The sequence below is a fragment of the Meleagris gallopavo genome, chromosome 3 (assembly GCF_905368555.1).
Source record: "Meleagris gallopavo chromosome 3, MGAL_WU_HG_1.1, whole genome shotgun sequence".
Classification (NCBI taxonomy): domain Eukaryota; kingdom Metazoa; phylum Chordata; class Aves; order Galliformes; family Phasianidae; genus Meleagris; species Meleagris gallopavo.
In genome coordinates this window covers 29,348,735-29,369,577 of record NC_139406.1, presented here as the reverse complement: position 1 = coordinate 29,369,577, position 20,843 = coordinate 29,348,735, and the positions used below count along the sequence as shown (strand labels likewise).

The following is a 20,843-nucleotide window of genomic DNA, read 5'->3' as shown; positions in this document are numbered from 1 at the left end:
ACTTCTGCCAGCTCCCTCAGCACTTGCACGTACATCCTGTAAGGACCCATGTATTTGTGTGTGCTGAATTGGCCTAGATGTTTTCTCTGATCCGATCCTTGTTCAACGGGAAGTCTTTCCTTCCCCAGACTCATGCTTTCTTATCTCCAGGGTCTGTGATTCACAAGGGGTAGTATGAGCAGTAAAGACCAAAACAAAGAAGGCATTCTGTTAACTCTGCCTTCTCAGTGTCCTTCATTCCCAGGGCACCCACCTCACTCAGCAGCGAGCCCATGTTTTCCTTAGTTTTCCTTTTACTACTGACATACCTAAAAATATATAGTTCTAGTAAAAAAAAATGCTAAACGCATGTAATATTTATATGTTATTAAGTTTATTTTTTAAAAAAAGAAACAATTTTTGCATGCCAATTGTGAAAAAACACTTATTTTATAGCCTTTTACTTTACCACTTGATAGTGGTGCTGGGCAGACAGTTTCATAGATAATTTTAGAGGTCTATACCAATCTTAATGATTCTGTGATTTGATGTTGATATAAAAGCATGATAGTGTAGCATCCAAGCTCTTCTTATGAGAGCAGACTGTGATGTTCACATAAGATTACAACTTCCAGACAGGACTTGTGCTATAACTGATAGAAGAGATGAAACAGGCTCACTAAAGTAAAACAGTAAAGCTTGAGTTTTGTATGTGTTCTCCTGCCTTCTACTGGGTAAAATGAAAATTGCTTGACTGTATTTTACAAGTTTCTCACTGGTATATACTATTATTGTGGCTACTTTGTCAGGAACTCTGCAGTCTCAACCATGATGCTACCACAGCATTCAGAACATTCAGAGATAGTTCATCAACACATGGATAGCAATGGGGTTGCAAATAATTAGCATATATTAAATGAATAAAGTATATTGAACAAAGCTGTCTGTTGTTTCAAGTCTCAGTCTTTTCTCAGTTTCATCTTGAAATGTTTTTTCATTTGAATTGCCAAAAAAAAAAAAAAAAAAAAAAAAGGATTAGCTTAATGCTGTCATTCATGCCTTTCACAAAATTCTGACATCACTACTACACAGGACGTAAACATAATGCATGGAAAACTTCACATCAGGCAGGAACCATACAGGAGGACTACCAACATACAGACTATCTAGTTGCCATAGACTGGAAAGACCTCAACATCTGTTACTGCTGCCTATTAAAATATGTATGAGCATATGGCCTGCTGTCATAGGTACAGGATAGGTATTGGCTATTTGTGTATGAACTGGAAAGAAAAGTAAAGAACTGATACTGCAGGTCATTTACAAATAATTCAATAAGAAGTCAGATAGTAGAAATGTAATTCACAAACAGAATGCTACAGAATCCAGTTCAGCCACTGGACTTCAATCTCTGTACTAATAAAAGCTTACAATAAAACAGCTCCAGACAGCAAGCACAGTGCAATGCCAGCTCCATTTTCCAGAACCCATACAGTTCTGATGTGCTTAAACTTAAAAGAGATCAAATTCCATTATGGCTACAAAATGAGAAGAAGTTGAGGGGAGGAATGTAGATGAAAGAATAACAAAAAGCTATGTCCCATATGATGAGGACCATGCTGTTACTTACTAATAATCTGTTTGTACCTGAGAGTACATCAGGCACTTCCATGGATCTTTGTACTTCAGGTTGCATATGGATGGATTCTTGCATAGAAACCACAGATGGGATCACTTTGAAACAAGACTGAGTTATTATGGGGCTCTTTATGTTAATCATGTGTGGTACACATGCTGAGGAATTATATAGTATCTCATCACCTTGTATGTACATGAAATACTGGACTTTTTTCAAAGCAGTGGTAAACTTAATTATATACACCTGCAAGATTTATGACAATGTTTCAAGAAAAGGCACATCACTTTTCTTCCGTTTTATTTCTACTCCATTAAATCAGTCATTAAAGGCAGGTACTCTTCAGTTATAAGACACTGATTTATAAATGTAATCCAAAATATAGAATTTCCACAGTTTAAAGTAGAGGGCTATTCCACTGATGACCTAAAAAAAACCACAACTAAATATAGAAGAAGAAAAAAAATCCCTTTTCTAGCTTTCCCATAAAGCCTCTCCTCGTATTCCTAATATCAGACACTGAACTGTATGCATGACTTCATTCATGTCTTAGGTCAATATCGTACTTTTCCTACAATACAGAAGGGAGTACACAGCACATGGTAGCTTGTTTAGGGTCCTACTTTCTCCTTCTTCAATGAGGTTTACTTGCATACGAACAGATGGTAATATGAACATATTGAGTATACTAGGGAGTTTAGAGAGTGGAGGAAATATACTACAAATGGCTATAAAAATATATAACAGAAGTTACAATTATATGAATACTGTAATTACCTTTCTGTTTATGTAATTGTAAGGCTTATTAGTTTAATTCAAAACTGAAAGCCAACCTGAAGAGTACACCATTTAAAGTGTTACACTGATTCTAAACTATTCCTGCCTACTTCTCTACCATAGGAAACAATCCGGGGTTTGTTTTTATTCTCTTTTCAACATACTATATAGTTAAAAGCAAAATCTGGCTACTTTCTCCTATTCTGCCCATCCTCCAACTTTTTGTTTCACTTTTTACCATATCAAGTTGCTCAAACAAGTTCAGCATGGAGGCAGCATGCACCTCTGAGAGAATGTTGCTTTAAACTTCCATGTGTTTGAGATCGCAACAATGGTGCTCCCAACCTCAAAAACTCTCCTTGAGGCAAAGGAATGTTCTGCATCAAGACAGAGTGCCCTGAGAGCTTAGCAATAGCTTTGTGGGAAGAATAAGAAAAAAACATTTTTGTTCTATTTATTTGTAAGAAATACAGTATGCATATTCAAGTCTTTTTCATGAGCCTGAAGGGCAACAGATTTCATAGTATAATATCTGCTCAAGGGCTTTATTTTAATGTAACAACAGATGGTTTTGCTTTTACTATAAAGCCTGTACTATTACTGACCTCGTCTTTGTCTTCAAAGGGATTACACCGATTAGATATCATTTTCTCTTCTAAATCAAACTGCTTCTTCTCAGAAGGAAGTGCAAAGATGGTCTGGCCCAGAGGAGCCTCCAAGGTCAGGATATGCAATGGGGCTTACACTGCCTGCGGGTGCAGGGAAGGGGAGGCAGTGACTACGGTGTATTGGAAGCAGCATGGTTCTTCAGCTTTTCCCTTCTCACTTTTCCATTATAATTCAAAACAATCTTAAGTTGTATGAATATTCAGAATACACTTCTAATTCAGAAATCAAGTGAATAGCACATAAGGCAGGCATCACAACAGCAACGCTGCAGCAATGACAAAATGCCACATGATCTCAATGGTGCTGGGTATTTGCACCCCCCAAATAAGGCTACCCACCTCTCTTTTCATCAACTGTAGATACTGCCTGGATTAAAAGTGGTGCATTGGATTCAGTGTACTCCACAAACACCAGCAGCAGCTTCAGTGCTGTCTTTACCACCAGGCGGAACTGAAAAAAAGAGCACAACTTGTCATTCAGCAAATCACAGCATTTCTAGATGTTCTACATGACACTGAGCAAGACACAAGCAGAGCAATCCAGATCTGATAGTAACACATACGCAGAAGAGATTTAGCTGTGCCAGAACTAAAGACATGATAGGTAGCCATTTGGCTGAAAATTTCATTCACTTGGCAGTAGTCTCCCAGGGAAGCCCCAGTAGTCAACGGATTCCACAGAAACTTAACACTGCATTAATAATAAAAAATTAAATATCCCACCTACACATGCACTTATGGCTATCCCCAACATCTCTGTCCGAATATTAATGTACATGTAGTCTAGTCAACTATAAATAAATATATTGCTGTTTCTCAACACAACATTTATTCCTGCATGACAGGATGATTTTCTCCTCATGGATTCTTATTTTTTTTTTTCATACTGTGTTTAGATGATAAATTATTACATAAAGCAATATCCTCTACTTATACTACTCAAAAGAAAGTGTCTTCAGCATCAGACTATCCCTCCCTGTCACAGAATGTGTGATTTACTTGAACTGAGCACTCAAACAGCATAGTTTCAAACTTAATTTGTACATTTCCAACTAGAAACCAACAGCCAAGCTCTATTGATCTCTTTACAGATCTCACATTTCCAAAGAGGACATGTGACTATTATATAATTTTCTAAGTGCTAAGTAAAAATTTTCAGGTATGTGCACGGCATGATCAGGTATGCAAAAAAAAAAAACAAAACAAAAAACCAACACTTAAGGGAGTATTCAATAAAAGAAAACATGAAAAAAGAGGACTTCTTAATAGATACGGCTCTGCATGCCCAGTTGAGAGCAATATTACCCAGAGAAACAATTCTCGGTCACTTCTCTTACATTGTCAATCTACATCATGGATTTAAAGACAAACTAAAAATGATACATTGTTGGTCTCAGAAATACAATTCCCAATCCACTGTGATTGAATCAGGCAGCAAAAGAACAAGTAACAGTAAATTTATAGCATTTCTGTGCTATATTACATTGCAACAAATCTAACAGCTTGTAAGAGGTTTTAATGATATTATTATATTAATATGGTCATTACTGTCCTTTGCCACCGAAAGACATACATGCAGTCATGTAAAGATAAGACACTCTCCAGAAAATCCCCATTTTTGTCTTCTTACATTAAGCTGGTAGGATGTCAGAAACAAGACCAACTTGTCATTAAAATGCCTCACCCACAAGAGAAGGAAAAACAATTACTCTGCATTGTCGATTGTTTCAGGGTCGTATATATAAAGCTTCTACCAGTATTAAATCATTCCCATTTTCACATTGTTTTTTTCAATTACTCACAAGACAGCTCTCCTAAGAGGCAAGGAATCACTGTTAATTGTTTTTAGACTCACAGACAGCAAATGTGTATATGCTAAAACAGACTGCAAGTGCAACATGCATAGGCTCAAGCTCCGGTGTTCATTTTGCTAGAGAGATGTAGTACAGCTCAACTTAAGTTAATGAGCTAAAATGCAGCTTGCTGCTTTCTGCTATAAATACTGAATTTACAGTGAACAAACGACCCAGGTATTTCCTTAGTTTCTCAAGTTTCTCATGCAAAATTGAGCTTAATGAACTGCAGATACTGCTAGCAATACAAAATCTTATGTTGTTAAACTTAGGTTGTTTCAGTCTCGATTAATCATTGCATCAGATACTTCCAAGCTGACAGCCAGGTGACAAACTTTAAGACCAGGTCCTTTAAGACTCTTGCTTAGTCTGATTCACAGTTCTGCTGAACTCTTCAGTGATACATAAACTATCCAAATTAAAGGAAACTGAAATCCCGTGATACAGTGTAATTGCACGTTGTAAACACACCACTGATACACCAACATATCACTTCCCCAAGCCACACAGGACACTTACGCGTTTCCTTGGCATGCTAATGCCATGGTCTTTCTGTTTTACCACGTGTCCCCTAACATTCAAGTTCAAGTGCTCAACAGACACTTGTTTTGTAAAAATACTTCCTAACGTAGGAGTTACCAGATTACTGTAAACAATTTTTGCAATAGCATTCTTTCCAGATACACAGCTGCATACAAATCTGCACAGGATCCTTCCCCTAGAAAGGAAATCCTACTATTGGATAGTGCTTACAAAGGCCCTTAAAACCTCATGCCTTGACCAAATGGTTTATATGCCAAAACTCAATGGCAAGGTTTCATATGTGTCTATTTCAGAGCAACCAGTGGGACATCAATTTTTTGAAAATCTTTCTTTTCCAGAAAGTAAGAGAAGGAGCTTCTGCAATGTTTTTGCTCTAACTCCTGCTTGCTCACCACTGCAGAGGCTGTAACAAGCAGCCAGCCCCTGCCAGACCCACCAGACCTCAGGGCAGCCCAGTGCTGCCTACAGCTGAGGCCTCGTGGTTGCTGGAGTGCAGTCTTCAGGTGTCAGCTTCCTGCTCTTACTAAGCTTGCAGATGACAGAACAACTAAAATAATGCCATCCAGAAGCAGTCCTGGCAAAAAAATAGAGTGATTAGACAGTTTCACTTGCTGTTTTGTTAGTAGAACATTAAGTTTGCTTACTCAAACTGCATATTTTCAGGACTTTTCCAGTTCCTTACAAAACATTTAGCTCTGGGAAACAGGTGGATATAGGTGAAGGCACATAGTGTGAAAAGGTAGTCCACATGGCCACTGGCTTTGAATAAAACTGCATTTAAAATACACTGTTTCCTGGCCAGTAGACAATGGTTTTTGTGAAAACTGTGGACACTTTTAAACCTCCACTGTGCTTTGGACACTATGGGCAAGTACATGGCCTGCTCCAAAAGTAATTAATTTTGTTTTATTATGTTGCCCACAACTTCAAAGGTAGATATTCGTAGTATAGCAGTAGAGATTGAACCTTCCCACCAATAGTCCATTAAATGCTATTGCCATTGGACAGATGGCAGCAGAGGAGCAGTCTGACAGAATGGCATCCAACATGGGAGTGCAGACAGAGCAAAGGTGTGTCACTGATTTCCTCCATGTGGAAAAAATGGCACCCAATGACATTCATCAATACTTGCTGAATGTTTATGGAGACCAAACAGTGTCTGTTAGCACAGTGAAGTGGTGGGTGGTGAGCTTCAGCAACAATGTCATCATAGTAGCTGTGAAACAGCTGGGGCTTTTAAACACTGGTTAAACAATTCTTCTTAGTAACAGTAGGCAATCATTGAGCAGCTGCATTGCTCCTTGGAAAGCAAAGTCTTCAGCCAATCAAAGTTGGTTGACCAGATCTGAGAATCTGCCATCCCCAGATGCAAAGAAGAGCCCAGAGCCTTACATGCTCACACTAAAATGAAAACTTATTTATCCAGTATGGCAACAAGAAGTCTCTAAAGACCTATACCAGGGGTACTTGTTGCCAAAATCTGTGTGGAATCACTGATTTTGTTACATCACATCCAAAGCAATGGATCCCTTCATGACCCTGTGGGCCTGACGTGCCTGTAGCAGACATGCATGCCACTGCTCACACATTAAGAGTTGGTTATCACAATGGGATGTGTTTCAGCAGTTTCAATGAATAATGACAATGTCTGTTTCACAACACCCGAGGTATTCAGAAAGTTTTCATTTGTGATTAATTACTGTGACTTTCAAAGTGGGAGATCTTTAAATCTTTCTTCATAAGTGAATTATGAAATATGTTTGCTGCACACATCTTTTCAACAACTTCAGTAGTAAACAACTACACTGTAAATAAAAGAACTGCAAATCTCATCACAGGGAAATTATTTAACAGGAAAAAAAGAACAGCAAATCACTGACATTTTTCTTCTAATTTGTGAAATCATGAGAGTTTTTGCCAGTCACTGGTATTATTTTACTTTACATAATGTACCCAAGATGGCACAGTAATGAGAGCAATAAAAATAAGTTTCCTATTTCACCTCTAATCATTTGAATTGCTGTCAAAAGCGTACTGAAGGTTTTTGAGACCATTTCTGGGACCTACTGGATTCTTGTTTAGTTGCAATGACAGATTTCCAAATCCGTTTCAGCAGAAGCCCTCTTCTATTAACATCTGCTGGGCAATCACACTTAGTTTGATCAGGACCAAATGTAAGAGCAATAAGGGAGGCAGAAATATGCTTTGCTAGTTCAAAACAACCTCCTCCAGAAAACTCAAAACACCAACAACCTGGTATGACTGCTTTATGAATGTTGGTTGTTGTGATTAATTCCAAATTTCCACTCTGAATGTCACTGCTTGGTTGAAGTCACTGAAGCAAGATGGATATCCACTGGCGTAGTAAAGTAATATTCTGGAATTAAATCAGGATTTCTGAATTTTATAGCACTGACGTATCAAAACTCTTATTCAGAGAGTTAGAAAAGAAGGCCATATTACATTTTTGTATCATTTGCAAGCCAATTTAGAGACAGGAAATGATGCGAGCATCTTCTGGCTAACGATAAAATGTAGCCAGCATTGTAAATGAAAGAAGAAAAATTATAAACATTTTTCCTCTGTCTTGCTTTATGTTATACAATGGAGTTTGGCAGTCCCTTTCCTTTTTATCTCTTTGCATTTAGACAACTGGATATGTGTTACAGGCCCAGCCAAACACACTATGCAGCAGACTTCAAAATTAATGTCCCTTGGAAGGGTTTGTCCCAGCTATCAATCAATGGTTAAAAAAAATGTGACAATTGTTAACATCAGATTCAAAAAAATTTAGGTATATTTTTGAAAAGGAAGAAATTTAAAACACAATTGATTAAACTCAGTATTTCACTGAGGATTATGGAATTGCTTTGGATTTACACCATTCAAATTTAAAGGAGAAACAGGCATTCAATTTTTCACTAATTATTTACTATGGCAGAATGACCTGAGGCCTAATCACAACATGGACTCTGCCTAGTGGGCAACACACTCACCCTGCCAACAGATACAAGCAGGCAGAAGTGACAGTGAAGTAACATGCAGTGTAAGAAGTGCCAAATTAGCCGGTGAGAAGTGCATCGAAAGTTGAAAATCCTCCTTGCTTGTGAGATGTGAAGATTCACAATGCTGTTTAACAGCCTGCGAGGGTCCCAATTGCATCTGCAGATCTGTTTCACAGCAGGACAAAACTGCAATCTATTCAGAAGACGATGAAAGACCTTTATAGATCTTTCAACAAATGGAGGCCAAAAGAGAACTAGTTTTAGGTTGACACCTTTGGACAGCTTCATTTAGAATCTCTCTGGAGCAAGTAAATGCATATGGAAGGAATATTAAGGCAATATGCAATTTATATTTCCCATGTTTTATTTTTGAAAAATTCTCTTCATCCTATTTTAAAATACTATTACTGTTTTTAAATGTAATGGTCTAGTTTCAAATACTTGTGTGCAAACACACCCATGTATTTCTTTAACAAAATGAAGCAGTAAAGAGAGATGGCCGCAGTAAGAAGGTCTTCTAACCTTAGCCCATGTTTCAAATCAAGGTCATTATACCTACTGATGATACCTCTCAGAATATTCCATGACAAAAATATCAATCTAGAAGTGAACCACTACAACACAACTAGAAAATACCACACATTTTTCCATTCTCTGACCTTTGGTAGAGAAAACTGAGAAATTTAATTTAGCCCAAGGTATGTTTTCTTTAGATGACAACATGCTCTGCAAGTGCACAAGAGAGTTCTCCAAGAGGTCCTGGAATAAGGGATATATTAACATAGATTATTCTACTACATGCAGAACACTCCAGTGATGAAAAACTACAAAAGCTGCAGAAAACATTTTGGCGTGACACATCTTGAGCTCCTTTTGCAGGTAAGTGTAGCAAGATGTTCTACCAAATGTTCAATTAGCTAACAGTAACATCTGCAACACTACAGTCTGAACTTTTGCGTGAGCTACTGTAACTCCTACCACTGTAGAGGCAACAGTGGAGTTTCTTAGTGTACTGTTGTGGCACAACTGCTTTGCTGTAATCTCTGAGTAATTTTAAAATTGAAACTACTTCCCAAGCACAGTTCAACTATGATGTTGTGAAAGGAAAAGCCTTAGAAGCAAATTTTAACATAAAATGGTATTCCTCTAGCACATTTCCCATTCTTGATATTACAATAGAAGATTTGAAGTAGTAGTGTAGAAGTAGGGTAGTAGAAGGCTTACCTCTAATTACCTATAGGGCAATCTTGTTTTGCTAATGCTCTGGAATCAGCTATCTGTAGTTCGTGGCAGTTTCCCATACTCTACCAGATAATTTGGTTGCTTAATTTCCCTGGAAGTCAAAAGTGCATCCAGAATGCTTTTGCCCTTGCTCCCAGACAAACATAAATTCTTGAAATCCTCTGCACAGATGAGGAAGAAGAAAGACAACTGCAAAATGAAGGCTAAGGGGCACAAGGAATTGGGAGGAGACAAAATTAGGCCAGCTGACCTATACCGGCCAAAGGGATATTCCATACAGCAAGACATAATGCAAACAAAATTCGAAAACAATTGAGAGTTGGTCATGTGGGCTGCCACTGCTTGGGGACTGGCTGAGCATCAGTTCTTGTATATTAACATGATACTAGATGCCATTTTGAGACTCTGGAAATTTTTCACCAACTTTCAACTTGCCTAAATAAAGCAGATTTACCTCTTCCAAGTGCTCTGCAGGCTCAGTACAGAAGGTGTAGACAATGCAGAAATTTGATTATCAGTTTAGATTAGATTCTATGAACTAGCGATGATTTGCTGTTTGACCAGCTGGTCAAGACACTGTTCCTTACTTATTCCAACTAAAATGGGAATAATATTACTTCTGAAGATAAATGGGGATAACATTACTTCTCTTCCTGTTAGCACTCTCAGTTCCAGCAAGATGAAAAATCCTATTAGTGTGGATGACAGATGCTCAAAAAATATCAATTAAACAATCTTTTAATTCAGAATGTTCATTTAAGTTTTTCTCTCTGTAGACCATGTAATAGTAGGGATGGCAGGGAAATGCATGCATTTACTATTTTTAAAATGAAATTTCTCAAAACTTTTTAAATGTACTGGATAATGATTATAAGGTCTGTGCACTGTTACATATGTGGCATGCATCTGCCATTTATCTGTGGTGAGATTTCTGACATGGAGAGAAAGAAGGCCATTAGAAAGAAATTCATCTGGCTTACCAACAAAATACTGAGATGAGCAAGTAGCGATTACTGACTGGTCAACAGAAAAAAATAAAAATAAAAATGGCTCATGCCTGGAAATGATTATTTACATCATCAATCATGGTCCAGAAGTAGAAGGGGGAAAAATGGAAAAAATCTGTGCACAGAAGCGAGCAATTCATAGAACAAACCAAACATTATTATAGGCCAACATGGCCTTCAGATGAATACATGGAACTCTGATGGGAGCTTTTAAAGAATATTTGGGGGGTGAAAGCTGGCCCTATATGAAGCCATTTGTACTGAAAGAATGAAGTAACTGTATTTCTCATACAGCAATCACCACATCATCTTATACACGATTTTAAAAAAGCTAAAAATTTCAGAACATAGAATGAAATAGGAAATGCTAGAGGGTTTTTGGGTATTCCTCCCTCTTGCCTTTTGGAATGATGATTTTCTATAGTAAGTCAGGGAAGTGAATTTCTCATCCCATGAAACAATCAGAAATAATGCTTTTCTGAGATCACATACAATTTTACAAGAAAAACATACAAAGTGAGAGATGTGTCTCAAAGTTACATATAGTTATTCAGCTAGAAAGGAGAAGAAGAAGAACCTGGTGATTATAGCTCACTACAGATCAAACTCTCCTGTCATGTGACTCTTGAGATAGTGTTATCACACTTTTCTGTCAAAAGCCCAAACCATAGAACCATTAGGTTCTCTTTCGACCTTTCAGAAATTTCTGAATCACAACGGTTTGCTTTCCCTTAGTTTTAGCTTTTTCTATTGCAAAACAGAAAACAAAAATATTTCATGGGAAATTTGCCTTCACCCTGTTTTCTGAACAGGAATTATGCTTCAGATGGAAAGATTTACAACAGAATGCTTCATTCTTGCTTGAAATTGCAAAGCTTCAAGGCATCTGAACCCTTCCCAAATGCTGGTGTGTTTGGGAATTCCAGGCAAATGGAACATCATCAGTACACCTAGACTTGCCCTTTCAAGTAAAGACTGTGATTATATTACCTTCAATAAGGTACAAAACACTGCATTCAGAGAAACTACAGTAACACGAGAAGCAGATCTTGTTAAAACTCATGCTAGCATGAAATGTGTTACTATTTGATAAGGAATAGGCATTTTTCTTCTGTTTTTTCTTCTACAAACATGTACCTCAAATAGTTTATATATATAGCAAGGGTTTTCTAGCATTTCTACATCAGGGATTATAGAATAAGACTGTCCAGTGAAATCTATTTCTTTCATTTGATAATGTAATCTCTGCTGGTCACATATGACACCAGTCCTACACAAAAACAAACACAAAATAAACATAAGGAACACCAAATATATCTAAACTATGAAATACCTTATGCCATCCTAATGCAATTTAGCATTTTGAAACATACTAACAAGTCAATTTTTCCAAGTTATTGCAAGTGCATGATCTGTAGTGAAGGTCTATAGGTCACAAAGAAAGTAGCTAAAGAGTACATCTCACATTTTAAACAAGAGTAGTGTTTAGGAATTAGTCACGATATTCAATAAAAAGTACACATTAGAATGAATAAAAAATAATCTTGTCTCTCACATTACACTGATAATCTGTTCAGCAACAGATAGAACAGTGGTACTCATGTTTTGATACTAAGTAAGAAAGAAGATATGAAATCACAAGTAATTAGAACTTCACATAACAGATAAATTTGCAAACTGAAGTTTAACCATTGAGTACTGCTATATTGATTATATGAAAAGTACGTGCATCTAGGTAAGAGAAATATGATTACTGTCATTTGGCATCTGTTTTTTCTTTTTTTTTTTTTTTTTTTTTTTAATTTTTCTTTTTATAATGATAGAAATGTTGCATGCCAAGCCTTCCCACCATCTCTTTACATTGATGTATGAGGCTAGCCTTGAACTATGCTGTCCTCAACAGATGTTCTTTGGGCTGAACCTCTGGCAACAGGAAAGATTTGGGAGAATGGCAATTTCAGCAACTTCTTTTCCTTGGGCAGGGCCAAGTTGATATTTCCTTAGCTGTGTTCCAAAAAAATGAGGAGAGGAAAAGAGTTTTTAGGAGCTTAATAACAGACAGGACTTTCTTTTTGTTCCTTTCTCCAAAATTCCCTTCAAATCATATTATCTTAGCTTCCATTATGCAGCTGAGTGAAGGCATCTGACATTAATACAAGGTCACTGTACTCAAGACAGGAGCAAATCAATTTTTAAAAGAAAAGAGACTAACCAAACTGTTACTACTTCAAAATACTAAGATGATACCAGTGTGCTACTTATTTCATGCTTTGCAATTAAGAATCTGAAAGGTAGCTGCAATTAATCAAATGAAGCCATAGCTCTATGAAGCAGGCAGTGATTCACCATATTTTATCTCTGGGAAATATTTCAATACTGAGAAATATTAGGAGGCATGTGAAAGATGCAAACATTGCTTTCTATTTCATTTTTTAAGCCTCCGAATAAATAGTTGAACTAGCGTATTTTCAGAAATATTTTTCATTCCAAATGCTGGCTTTTGACTTAAGATGAAATCACTGCTGTATCATTTTTGTGAGGGATTAGAAGCTATTTAAAGAAAGTAACTTGCTCCACATCAATTATCTGTACCAAATCATTACCACATCACTTCACCATCTCCTACCATAGCCAGACCTCTGATTTGTACAAATTGGATTGTAGGTGATGCTAAAGAGAACTTGATGGCACAAACCTCAGATTTCCCACATATTTGACATGAGAAATGTTTACAGAGCAGCATCTCATTTGAAACTGAAGCTTTCCTCCAAAGTACAAAGTAGCTCAGGTGGAACTCAAAGGTGACCCTGTCCCTGCCTGTGAAAGTCACCACTATTAAAATGCATGGCTCTTCGGAGCTATGACCACAGCCAGAGGTAACACAGAATAAGGAAAATATTGAAGTACTTTCTCTCAGTCTCCTTACAAAATTAAACCCAGACAAATCCACAATAATCATGAACAACACTCCATTTTCACCTTCGCTTCCTTAGGCAGTCATATTGTCTCTTTCATTGTCCACTTATAGACAAACTCTTCCCTCTAACTATGGGATCTTCCCACTGAATTCAGTCATACTTGCCAGAAATGTTGAGTTACATTCCTAAGTAAATTGCAAACTGCATTAGAAAAGACCCCAAGCTGATGACTTTTTCAGACAAAAGCATGCCATTTTGAAGGGGAGCCAGCTAAAAGATTAATCTTCATGTATGTTCCCACCAGCCACAGCATGTAGAGCCAATGGCAGAGAAAGGGCACAGGACACGCAACAGAATTAATAGTATCAAGAGGGTGTGGGATGGGAAGGAAAAGCCAAGGAAGGAGAAGGATAACAATTTGCTTCATTAATTCTATCGCTCATGAAACAGTTTGCTAGTTAGTGGCCTTGACGATGTCCTGTTTAAATAATATCAAGGTTGAGTTCAAAGGCTCTAGGGGAAAAAAATATTTGAGTCTCTAAGTACAGTGAAAAACTACTCTGTTATTATTCTGTGGTTTTATGCACGTGAAATTTGTTCTTTCAACAGTTCCATTAAAAAGTACTTATATTAAATACCAAAACTATGGTTGGCTTTAAGTAACTTCACCTGAAAACCCCTGTAAGTTTAATGATATGGTTGGCAGTCCTTACTGACCCTGTACAATCTCACAGACAATATATTTCAATTAAAAAAAAAAAAGAAAAAATGAAAAGCACAAAGGGAAAATAAACTATGTATAAAACGTATGGAAGTAGTTAAAGACAGTGCATTAACAAAATTTTCAATATTTAGTATGTTCTCTACTGCAATATTTTAAGCAAATAATTGTTAACAGGTTATCCTTTTTAAGCACCCTGAAAAGCAAAATACTAGAGGTTTGAACTACTGAAACAATAAAATTGTTGAAAGAACAAGTATCATACATAAAGGTATGGAACAAAACTACCACAAACCCTACTTGAAAGAATAACTAATAAAGAGATCGGAAATGTATTCCACTTATTACTGGAACACTAAAACCTATGGTGTTTCACTTTACGTATGTACTAAAGACTTTTCTCTGTTCTCAACCTTCTGAGTACTATCAGTACAAAAAGGAACCCAGAAGCAGTGCTTTGACTGCAAAACCAGACTCATTTATTTACCTCTGCACAACTTTCCAAATAAAGTTAAAGAATAAAGCTGAATTCTGAGGAGCATAGATAAATATCAACAGCAGTCGTATTTTTTCAGTAATCACCACCTATTTGTCACAGCTTTCCCAGGCATAATGCTAAGGTTCACCTCATCTGTTCTTCAGGCTGCATTCCTGCAACTCAGTTTTCTCATATTTGAAAATAAAATAATTTTACAATCAGGGCAGTGCTTTTGCTGGTGTTACAATACGTCTATATAATGCAAATATACATACATTTGATGTATGCAAATACATGCATGTAAAAAAAATTAAGAAAATTTATCACAGTAACATTTTTTTCAGTTTATATCTATGTAACTAGAGTAACAAGACTTGCAGAATACTACTGCAATACTCTACTGCAAACTTGAAGTCTTAAAAAGCACTCTAAGTTAATTAAGTAAATCTCAAATCACTTTCAAAAACAAAATGAGAAATACCATTAGGATCTCTTCAGAAAAAGTAGATGTACTGAGGTTTCCACACAAGGAGATAATATAATTTCTTACTTGTTCCAGAAAAGCCCTCACACCCACTCAGATTCATTACCATGCCCATCTTCCACCTCTAGGTACTAAGAACAAATATCTTTGTTACAATTTATAAAAAAAAAAGATCTTGTTTTTTTTTTTTTTTTTTCAAAGTATGAGATACAAATATGTGGGTACTACCTTGGGTGATTGGATTTGATTAAATGATAACAACTGTATCAACAATACCAGCAAATAAATGGAGACCTCCGGATATCATTATAAAAGTCTTCCTTCTTCCTGGCGTCTCCAAATTAATTTATTTCCATCTTTCTGTCTCACACCCAATAAACACCTCCCCAACACACAGTTATCAAAATGGACATCAGGGTGTCAAAAAGATCAGTAACGCTTTTTACTTTCACTAGGTCACAGTGATCATTTAACTCTGGCATTATAGAACAGTCCTACATGCATTAAGACTCAGATGCCCACAAAGATGTCTAAGATGTCCATAAATCACATGATAATTTTTGCCAAATACACAGAACTAAAAATACAAAACAGCAAGATGAAATTAAATTGCCTCCTTTTGAGATGAAAAGGGTTGATATTGCTAGGAGTCTGTAGCTACCAAGGTACTGACAGGTTTTCAGCAGCAGTGACCAGGACAGGGGAGCAGATGGCAGAGCTGTGCAACCCAGATTACTATGAACCTGAGAATGAAATACCTTTGATGAAGCTCCAGCTTGGGCCAAAGACTGGCATTTCATTGACATTATTTAACATGCATTTCAGTTTCATTATTGGCAGAATGAAATGTATCTGTGGTGTAGTATCTGAGAACTATTTAGCATCTGGGACTTGAGTAACTTTTAGCTAAATAATTGCCACAGTCATTCAAAGAGCTGAACCACAGAAGTATGAGATCATAATCAGCAGTGATTTGACTTGCATCATAGATCATTTTGGGACTGTTGTTTCAGTTCTTTGGAACAGAAAAGCAAGAGAGAAAAAAGAAAAAAACAAAAACCAAACAAATCAGTAAAACAAAACCACTCAACCTTTTCTTTTTCCTGAAGTAACCACAACAGATTACTTCCACTTTCTTCTGAAGTCAAGAGTTACTGCAGGCAAAATCAGTAGATACAACAATGCCCTAAAGAAGGGCTGCAGTTCACAAAGGCAATAAAATAAACTGCTGCCTAACGTGATCCTTTGTATTTCAGAAAGCCAAACTGAAGTGCACTGTGGTAGCTGTGTAATGTCTGGTGGGAATGGTTCCTATGTATTTAGCCAAAGGAAACGTAATTGAGATTTGACCCTTTCAACTCAGAAAAGTACTATTTTTGAAAACGCAAGTTCAGTAAGAGTAAGAAGATCACAATGAACTCCTACTTTTGGTGTTATTTTTTTCCTAATTTTAGAAAACGTTTCACAGTAGGCTTTCATAGCACTTGACAAAGAATATTTACTTAAGCATCTAAATAGTTTCATAAATGAAGTACAAGAGAAAAAATGTGCAAAGGGCATGAAAGATATTATCACAGTGATCACAGAAGTACCTAAAAAAGTAGTTTTCTCTATTTTCCTAGGTACTGCATAGGCACATTTCCTTTAATAGAAGTAAAATGTTTCACAGTATCTGAAAGTCAGAATATTTCACATGTCCACATATGGATTTAGTTGCATAGTTCTTGGCTCTGAATAATAATAATCATAATAAAAAAGCTTTCCCCATGCTATAGAGTAAATGTAGAGTCTTGATAGCCAGTACCCTGTTTTAACCAGGAAAATAAGATCTCAGAGCCTGGAAGGGAATGGATTTCAGTACTAATGCCAGAAATCTCTCTGTACTACCTCTGAACAGTAAAGCAGATATGCCTTCATGTATAATGCCAAATTCAAAAGCTTTTCAAGATGAAAGTCCTGCAACTCCTTTCCATTCTTGAATCATGTTTACTGTAACCTGTATCTGCAACACAATTCATCAGCAGGCATCAGCACATCCTTGAATATTTCCTTGAAGAACCTAGCTAGTTCTCTAAAAGTAGGCCTTTCCATTAAGGAGCATGATGAAGGTCAAAATGCAATTCAAGGCAGTCAGAGGAGAAAAAGTAATCAACTATTACAAGAAATGTGATAGGCTCAAATATGCTACAACTTCACAAATAAATACTTCATATTTTGCAGTCCAAAAGTAAGCTCAAGTTCTGGTTCCCTCTATCACAATGCTCTTACAAACAGAGGCTGCTTAACTATTCTCTTAACACTTTTCCCCCAGCTGTAGTGGGTGGGACCATGCTGTGCTCCCAGTGCTCTTCAAAATCTGTACTCTCAGTATTTCTCAGCAGGATGCTGGGCACCTCTGGCTCTGGTGCTTTGGGCTAATACAGACAAAAACATCAATCAATTATAATACAATTAATAATACCACCATTCCAATTAAATTTGGTGTTTAAAAAAATACTTGGTGCCAAAGATCACAAGTCCTGATTGAAAACAAAACCTAAAACTGAAGAACCCTTCCACTGAATATGCAGAGAGATTAACTAGCTGCATTAGGCTACAAATACCTGATGCTAAGAGCTATATGAGGGAATGACAGAAAACCTCAGCTTGTATAAATGCCCTGAGTTAGAATATAAGGCGAAATTGTAGTTTGAAACTATATTCTAAGATTTGATCAATTTCATATTCTATCAGACTTTTCCTCAGTCTATTCATATCCATCTGTACCTAACAATGTCTGCTAGGTGGTGCTGTGGGATGGTTTTTCTAACACAGAGAAAGCTCTCTTTTTTTCTTCCTCCTGTACTCATTGATGCTTTTTTTTTTTTCCCCCTTCAACATGAGAACAGATGCAGTGTTTTCCAATCCTCACTTCCACAGGGAATGGCTACCTACTGCAAAAGCTTTAGAAGGTAACCTCCTGGAACGACAGGTAACTTAAAGGATGCTGCGTTAGGCTTCATCCACATTCTAGAACTAAGAACTGGCAGGATTTCTATCAGTGCTCTAATATTCATAATATTGTAAGTGATGCAAATTAGGATAGAACTACCATGTCAAAACATGCTGTGCTAACGACCTGTAGGTAAAGGCAAACTGCTATCCTTATTTATCTGTTTGGTGATGTCTGTCACATCTGTTCCATGTAATATCATGGAAGTTTAGCCAAAGTGACAAATAATCCTAACTCATGCTTTTGAGCAAAATGGAAGAAAAGCCCCCTGAATGAGTAACTGTAGTATTAACTACATCAGGAGATAATGCTTGCATTGCAAAACTTACATTCAGTTTTTCGTCCTTGTCCCATGACCCAGTTCCTTCAGCTGTTTTCTGAGTACTTGCTATTCCTACACAAAACCCAATATAGTAAATGACAACGGTATCTTCTTTGAAATATACTGTAGTTTCTACCTAGTAAACTGATATTTTCTGTCTTATACATTATTCCAAAATTAGATCTTCCATTGGCAGAAATAGAACTTGGGCATTCACTTGCTTCTTCTCTGCCAGAAGGTAATGGCAAAAAAATCAGAACGGATATTGTGCAGGGCAGTGATTAATTTTGAAGTTATCAGGACTCTACAGAACTTTGGCATCAATCTTGCTATCAGATATTCAGTTTTACAGATGGTCATCTGAGTAAATCACCAGGCAATACAGATCTGGAGGCAACCTCACCTTCAGAAGCTCTACCCTGTCTTTTCCCCCAGCAGCCACACTGAAGTCTTAATACAGCAGATTCTACAGCTCCCCTATGCATGAGTGAGTAGCCCAACAGACATCCAAGGATGAGAGTCTATGTATGGGGAAGGTAGACCAAAATGAGGAAGACAAAAAAAAGAAGTGACCTGAGTGCTTGCAAACCACTAAGAGTCACATTAAAGTTCCACAACCAGAGACACAGAGAAGAAAGTCTGAAGAAGTGGAATTATGTTCACAGGGTGAACAGAAACTCAGGGATAAATCATTTTAAGGCAACACCATGCACCAATACCTGGGGTCTCTTAGCCCATTTTACTCTTTTGTTCACATTCTGCACAACAAGCTGTAAATATGCAAAGTTCCAATGGGAAGTATTAAAACAGTAAGTTAGAGAAGAGTTGCTTTCTATGCAAAATCATAAAAATAAGGTGCTTGAACAACCACACAGTTAAATTTTAAGGACAGTGGAGGTGGGAAAAAAAAGCCTTCTGGAGAGGATGCTTTAATTTTATCACTAAAGGATGCAGCTACACACTGCTGGAAATGAAACAAGCCTAACATTTGCTGCAGTACTGTGTCTTTTAAAGAAAAGAAGTAATTCAAAAAAGGGACCAATCTAGAAAAAAAATCACACTACTTAAGGTATTAACAGTATTTTTATATTGAACACATTTTTTATTAAAACAGTCTTCAAGAAAGAAAACAGCAGAGATGGGAGTGGGAGATAAATCAGAAAGTATCTAAACTCCTTGTCCAATTGTTGTGATCAAAGAGGATCACAATATTGAAAGAAAGTACACAGCAGGTCCAGATGAGAAACATTTCATTGTGCCAAGGGAGCCAGTTAGAGAACCTGCTGGTATGCTAGAAATTGTTTTGAAAAGACTTAATATGGTATAAACTACTACACGGGGACTGAAGGAAAAAAATAAAATCACAGCAGAGAACTTTCCTTTTGATCTTGATCTTATGAAAAGTAATTGAAGCCCACACATTTTACCAGACATCCTCCTTCCTAAAGACCAGCCATGTAACCATAGAGGCTGACTTAAAATGTGAAAGATAAGCATGATGAGTCCTATGGCATCAACCTTGTGCAATAACTTTAGGGAGCTGAGCTGGCTGCAACTCAGAAGTTTCTTGGGGCACATTATATGTTGAATATAAAGACATCACAGATGTTTTGATGGTTTCAATTTTTTTGTAGAACATACTTTTTAATGTTGTCTAGGTATCTTCAGCTAGTAGCAGTTGCTTTGATGAATGAATATATCTAAATAAAGAATGACAAGCATTTTTGAGAGACGTCAGAAGATAAGGTGACAATTGCTATTAGGTTCAACTTCCACCTGCGTATCTGTCTTCAACACGTGTAATATGTCCCTTTGCTTCCTCATTTTCTTCCCTCAGGGCTGTAAAATCAAAACACCAATTTTCCGTATGAGGGACTGAGGGACAAAGGGATTTGGAGATTGGTTCAAGAATGTGCCTGCAACCCAGGTTGCGCCTACGTCTCCCAGTCACGGACTTTTTCCATATCTGGGTCATTCTTTTAGGCTAAGATACAAGAAAACCACTCTTCTATGGTGATGATATAAAAAATGTTTCATACCATCTTCTTTCCTGTAGGCAGGATTCCACTGGTGTATTTCATGTATATGACAACCAGAACAGAGAATAATTTAAGAAGAAAACAAGAAAATTAAAAAGTATATGAAGATAACGCTTATTGATAACTCAGTTTTTCTCTCACTGGGTTTTCTAGCTCCAGAATTCAGAAAAAAAGTTTGA

At 36.9% G+C, this 20,843-nt stretch overlaps 1 protein-coding gene across 13 annotated transcripts in view; it reads right to left on the bottom strand.

Moving 5' to 3' along the window:
* Positions 1 to 20,843, bottom strand: part of FHOD3 (formin homology 2 domain containing 3) — a 369,110-nt gene that overhangs the window by 121,326 nt on the left and 226,941 nt on the right. For all 13 annotated transcript variants that reach the window (XM_085220515.1, XM_085220513.1, XM_010708572.3 and 10 more), the window contains exon 7: positions 3,400 to 3,511. In XM_085220515.1, coding sequence (XP_085076641.1) covers positions 3,400 to 3,511 — 112 coding nt within the window. The remainder of the gene's footprint in view (positions 1 to 3,399; positions 3,512 to 20,843) is intronic.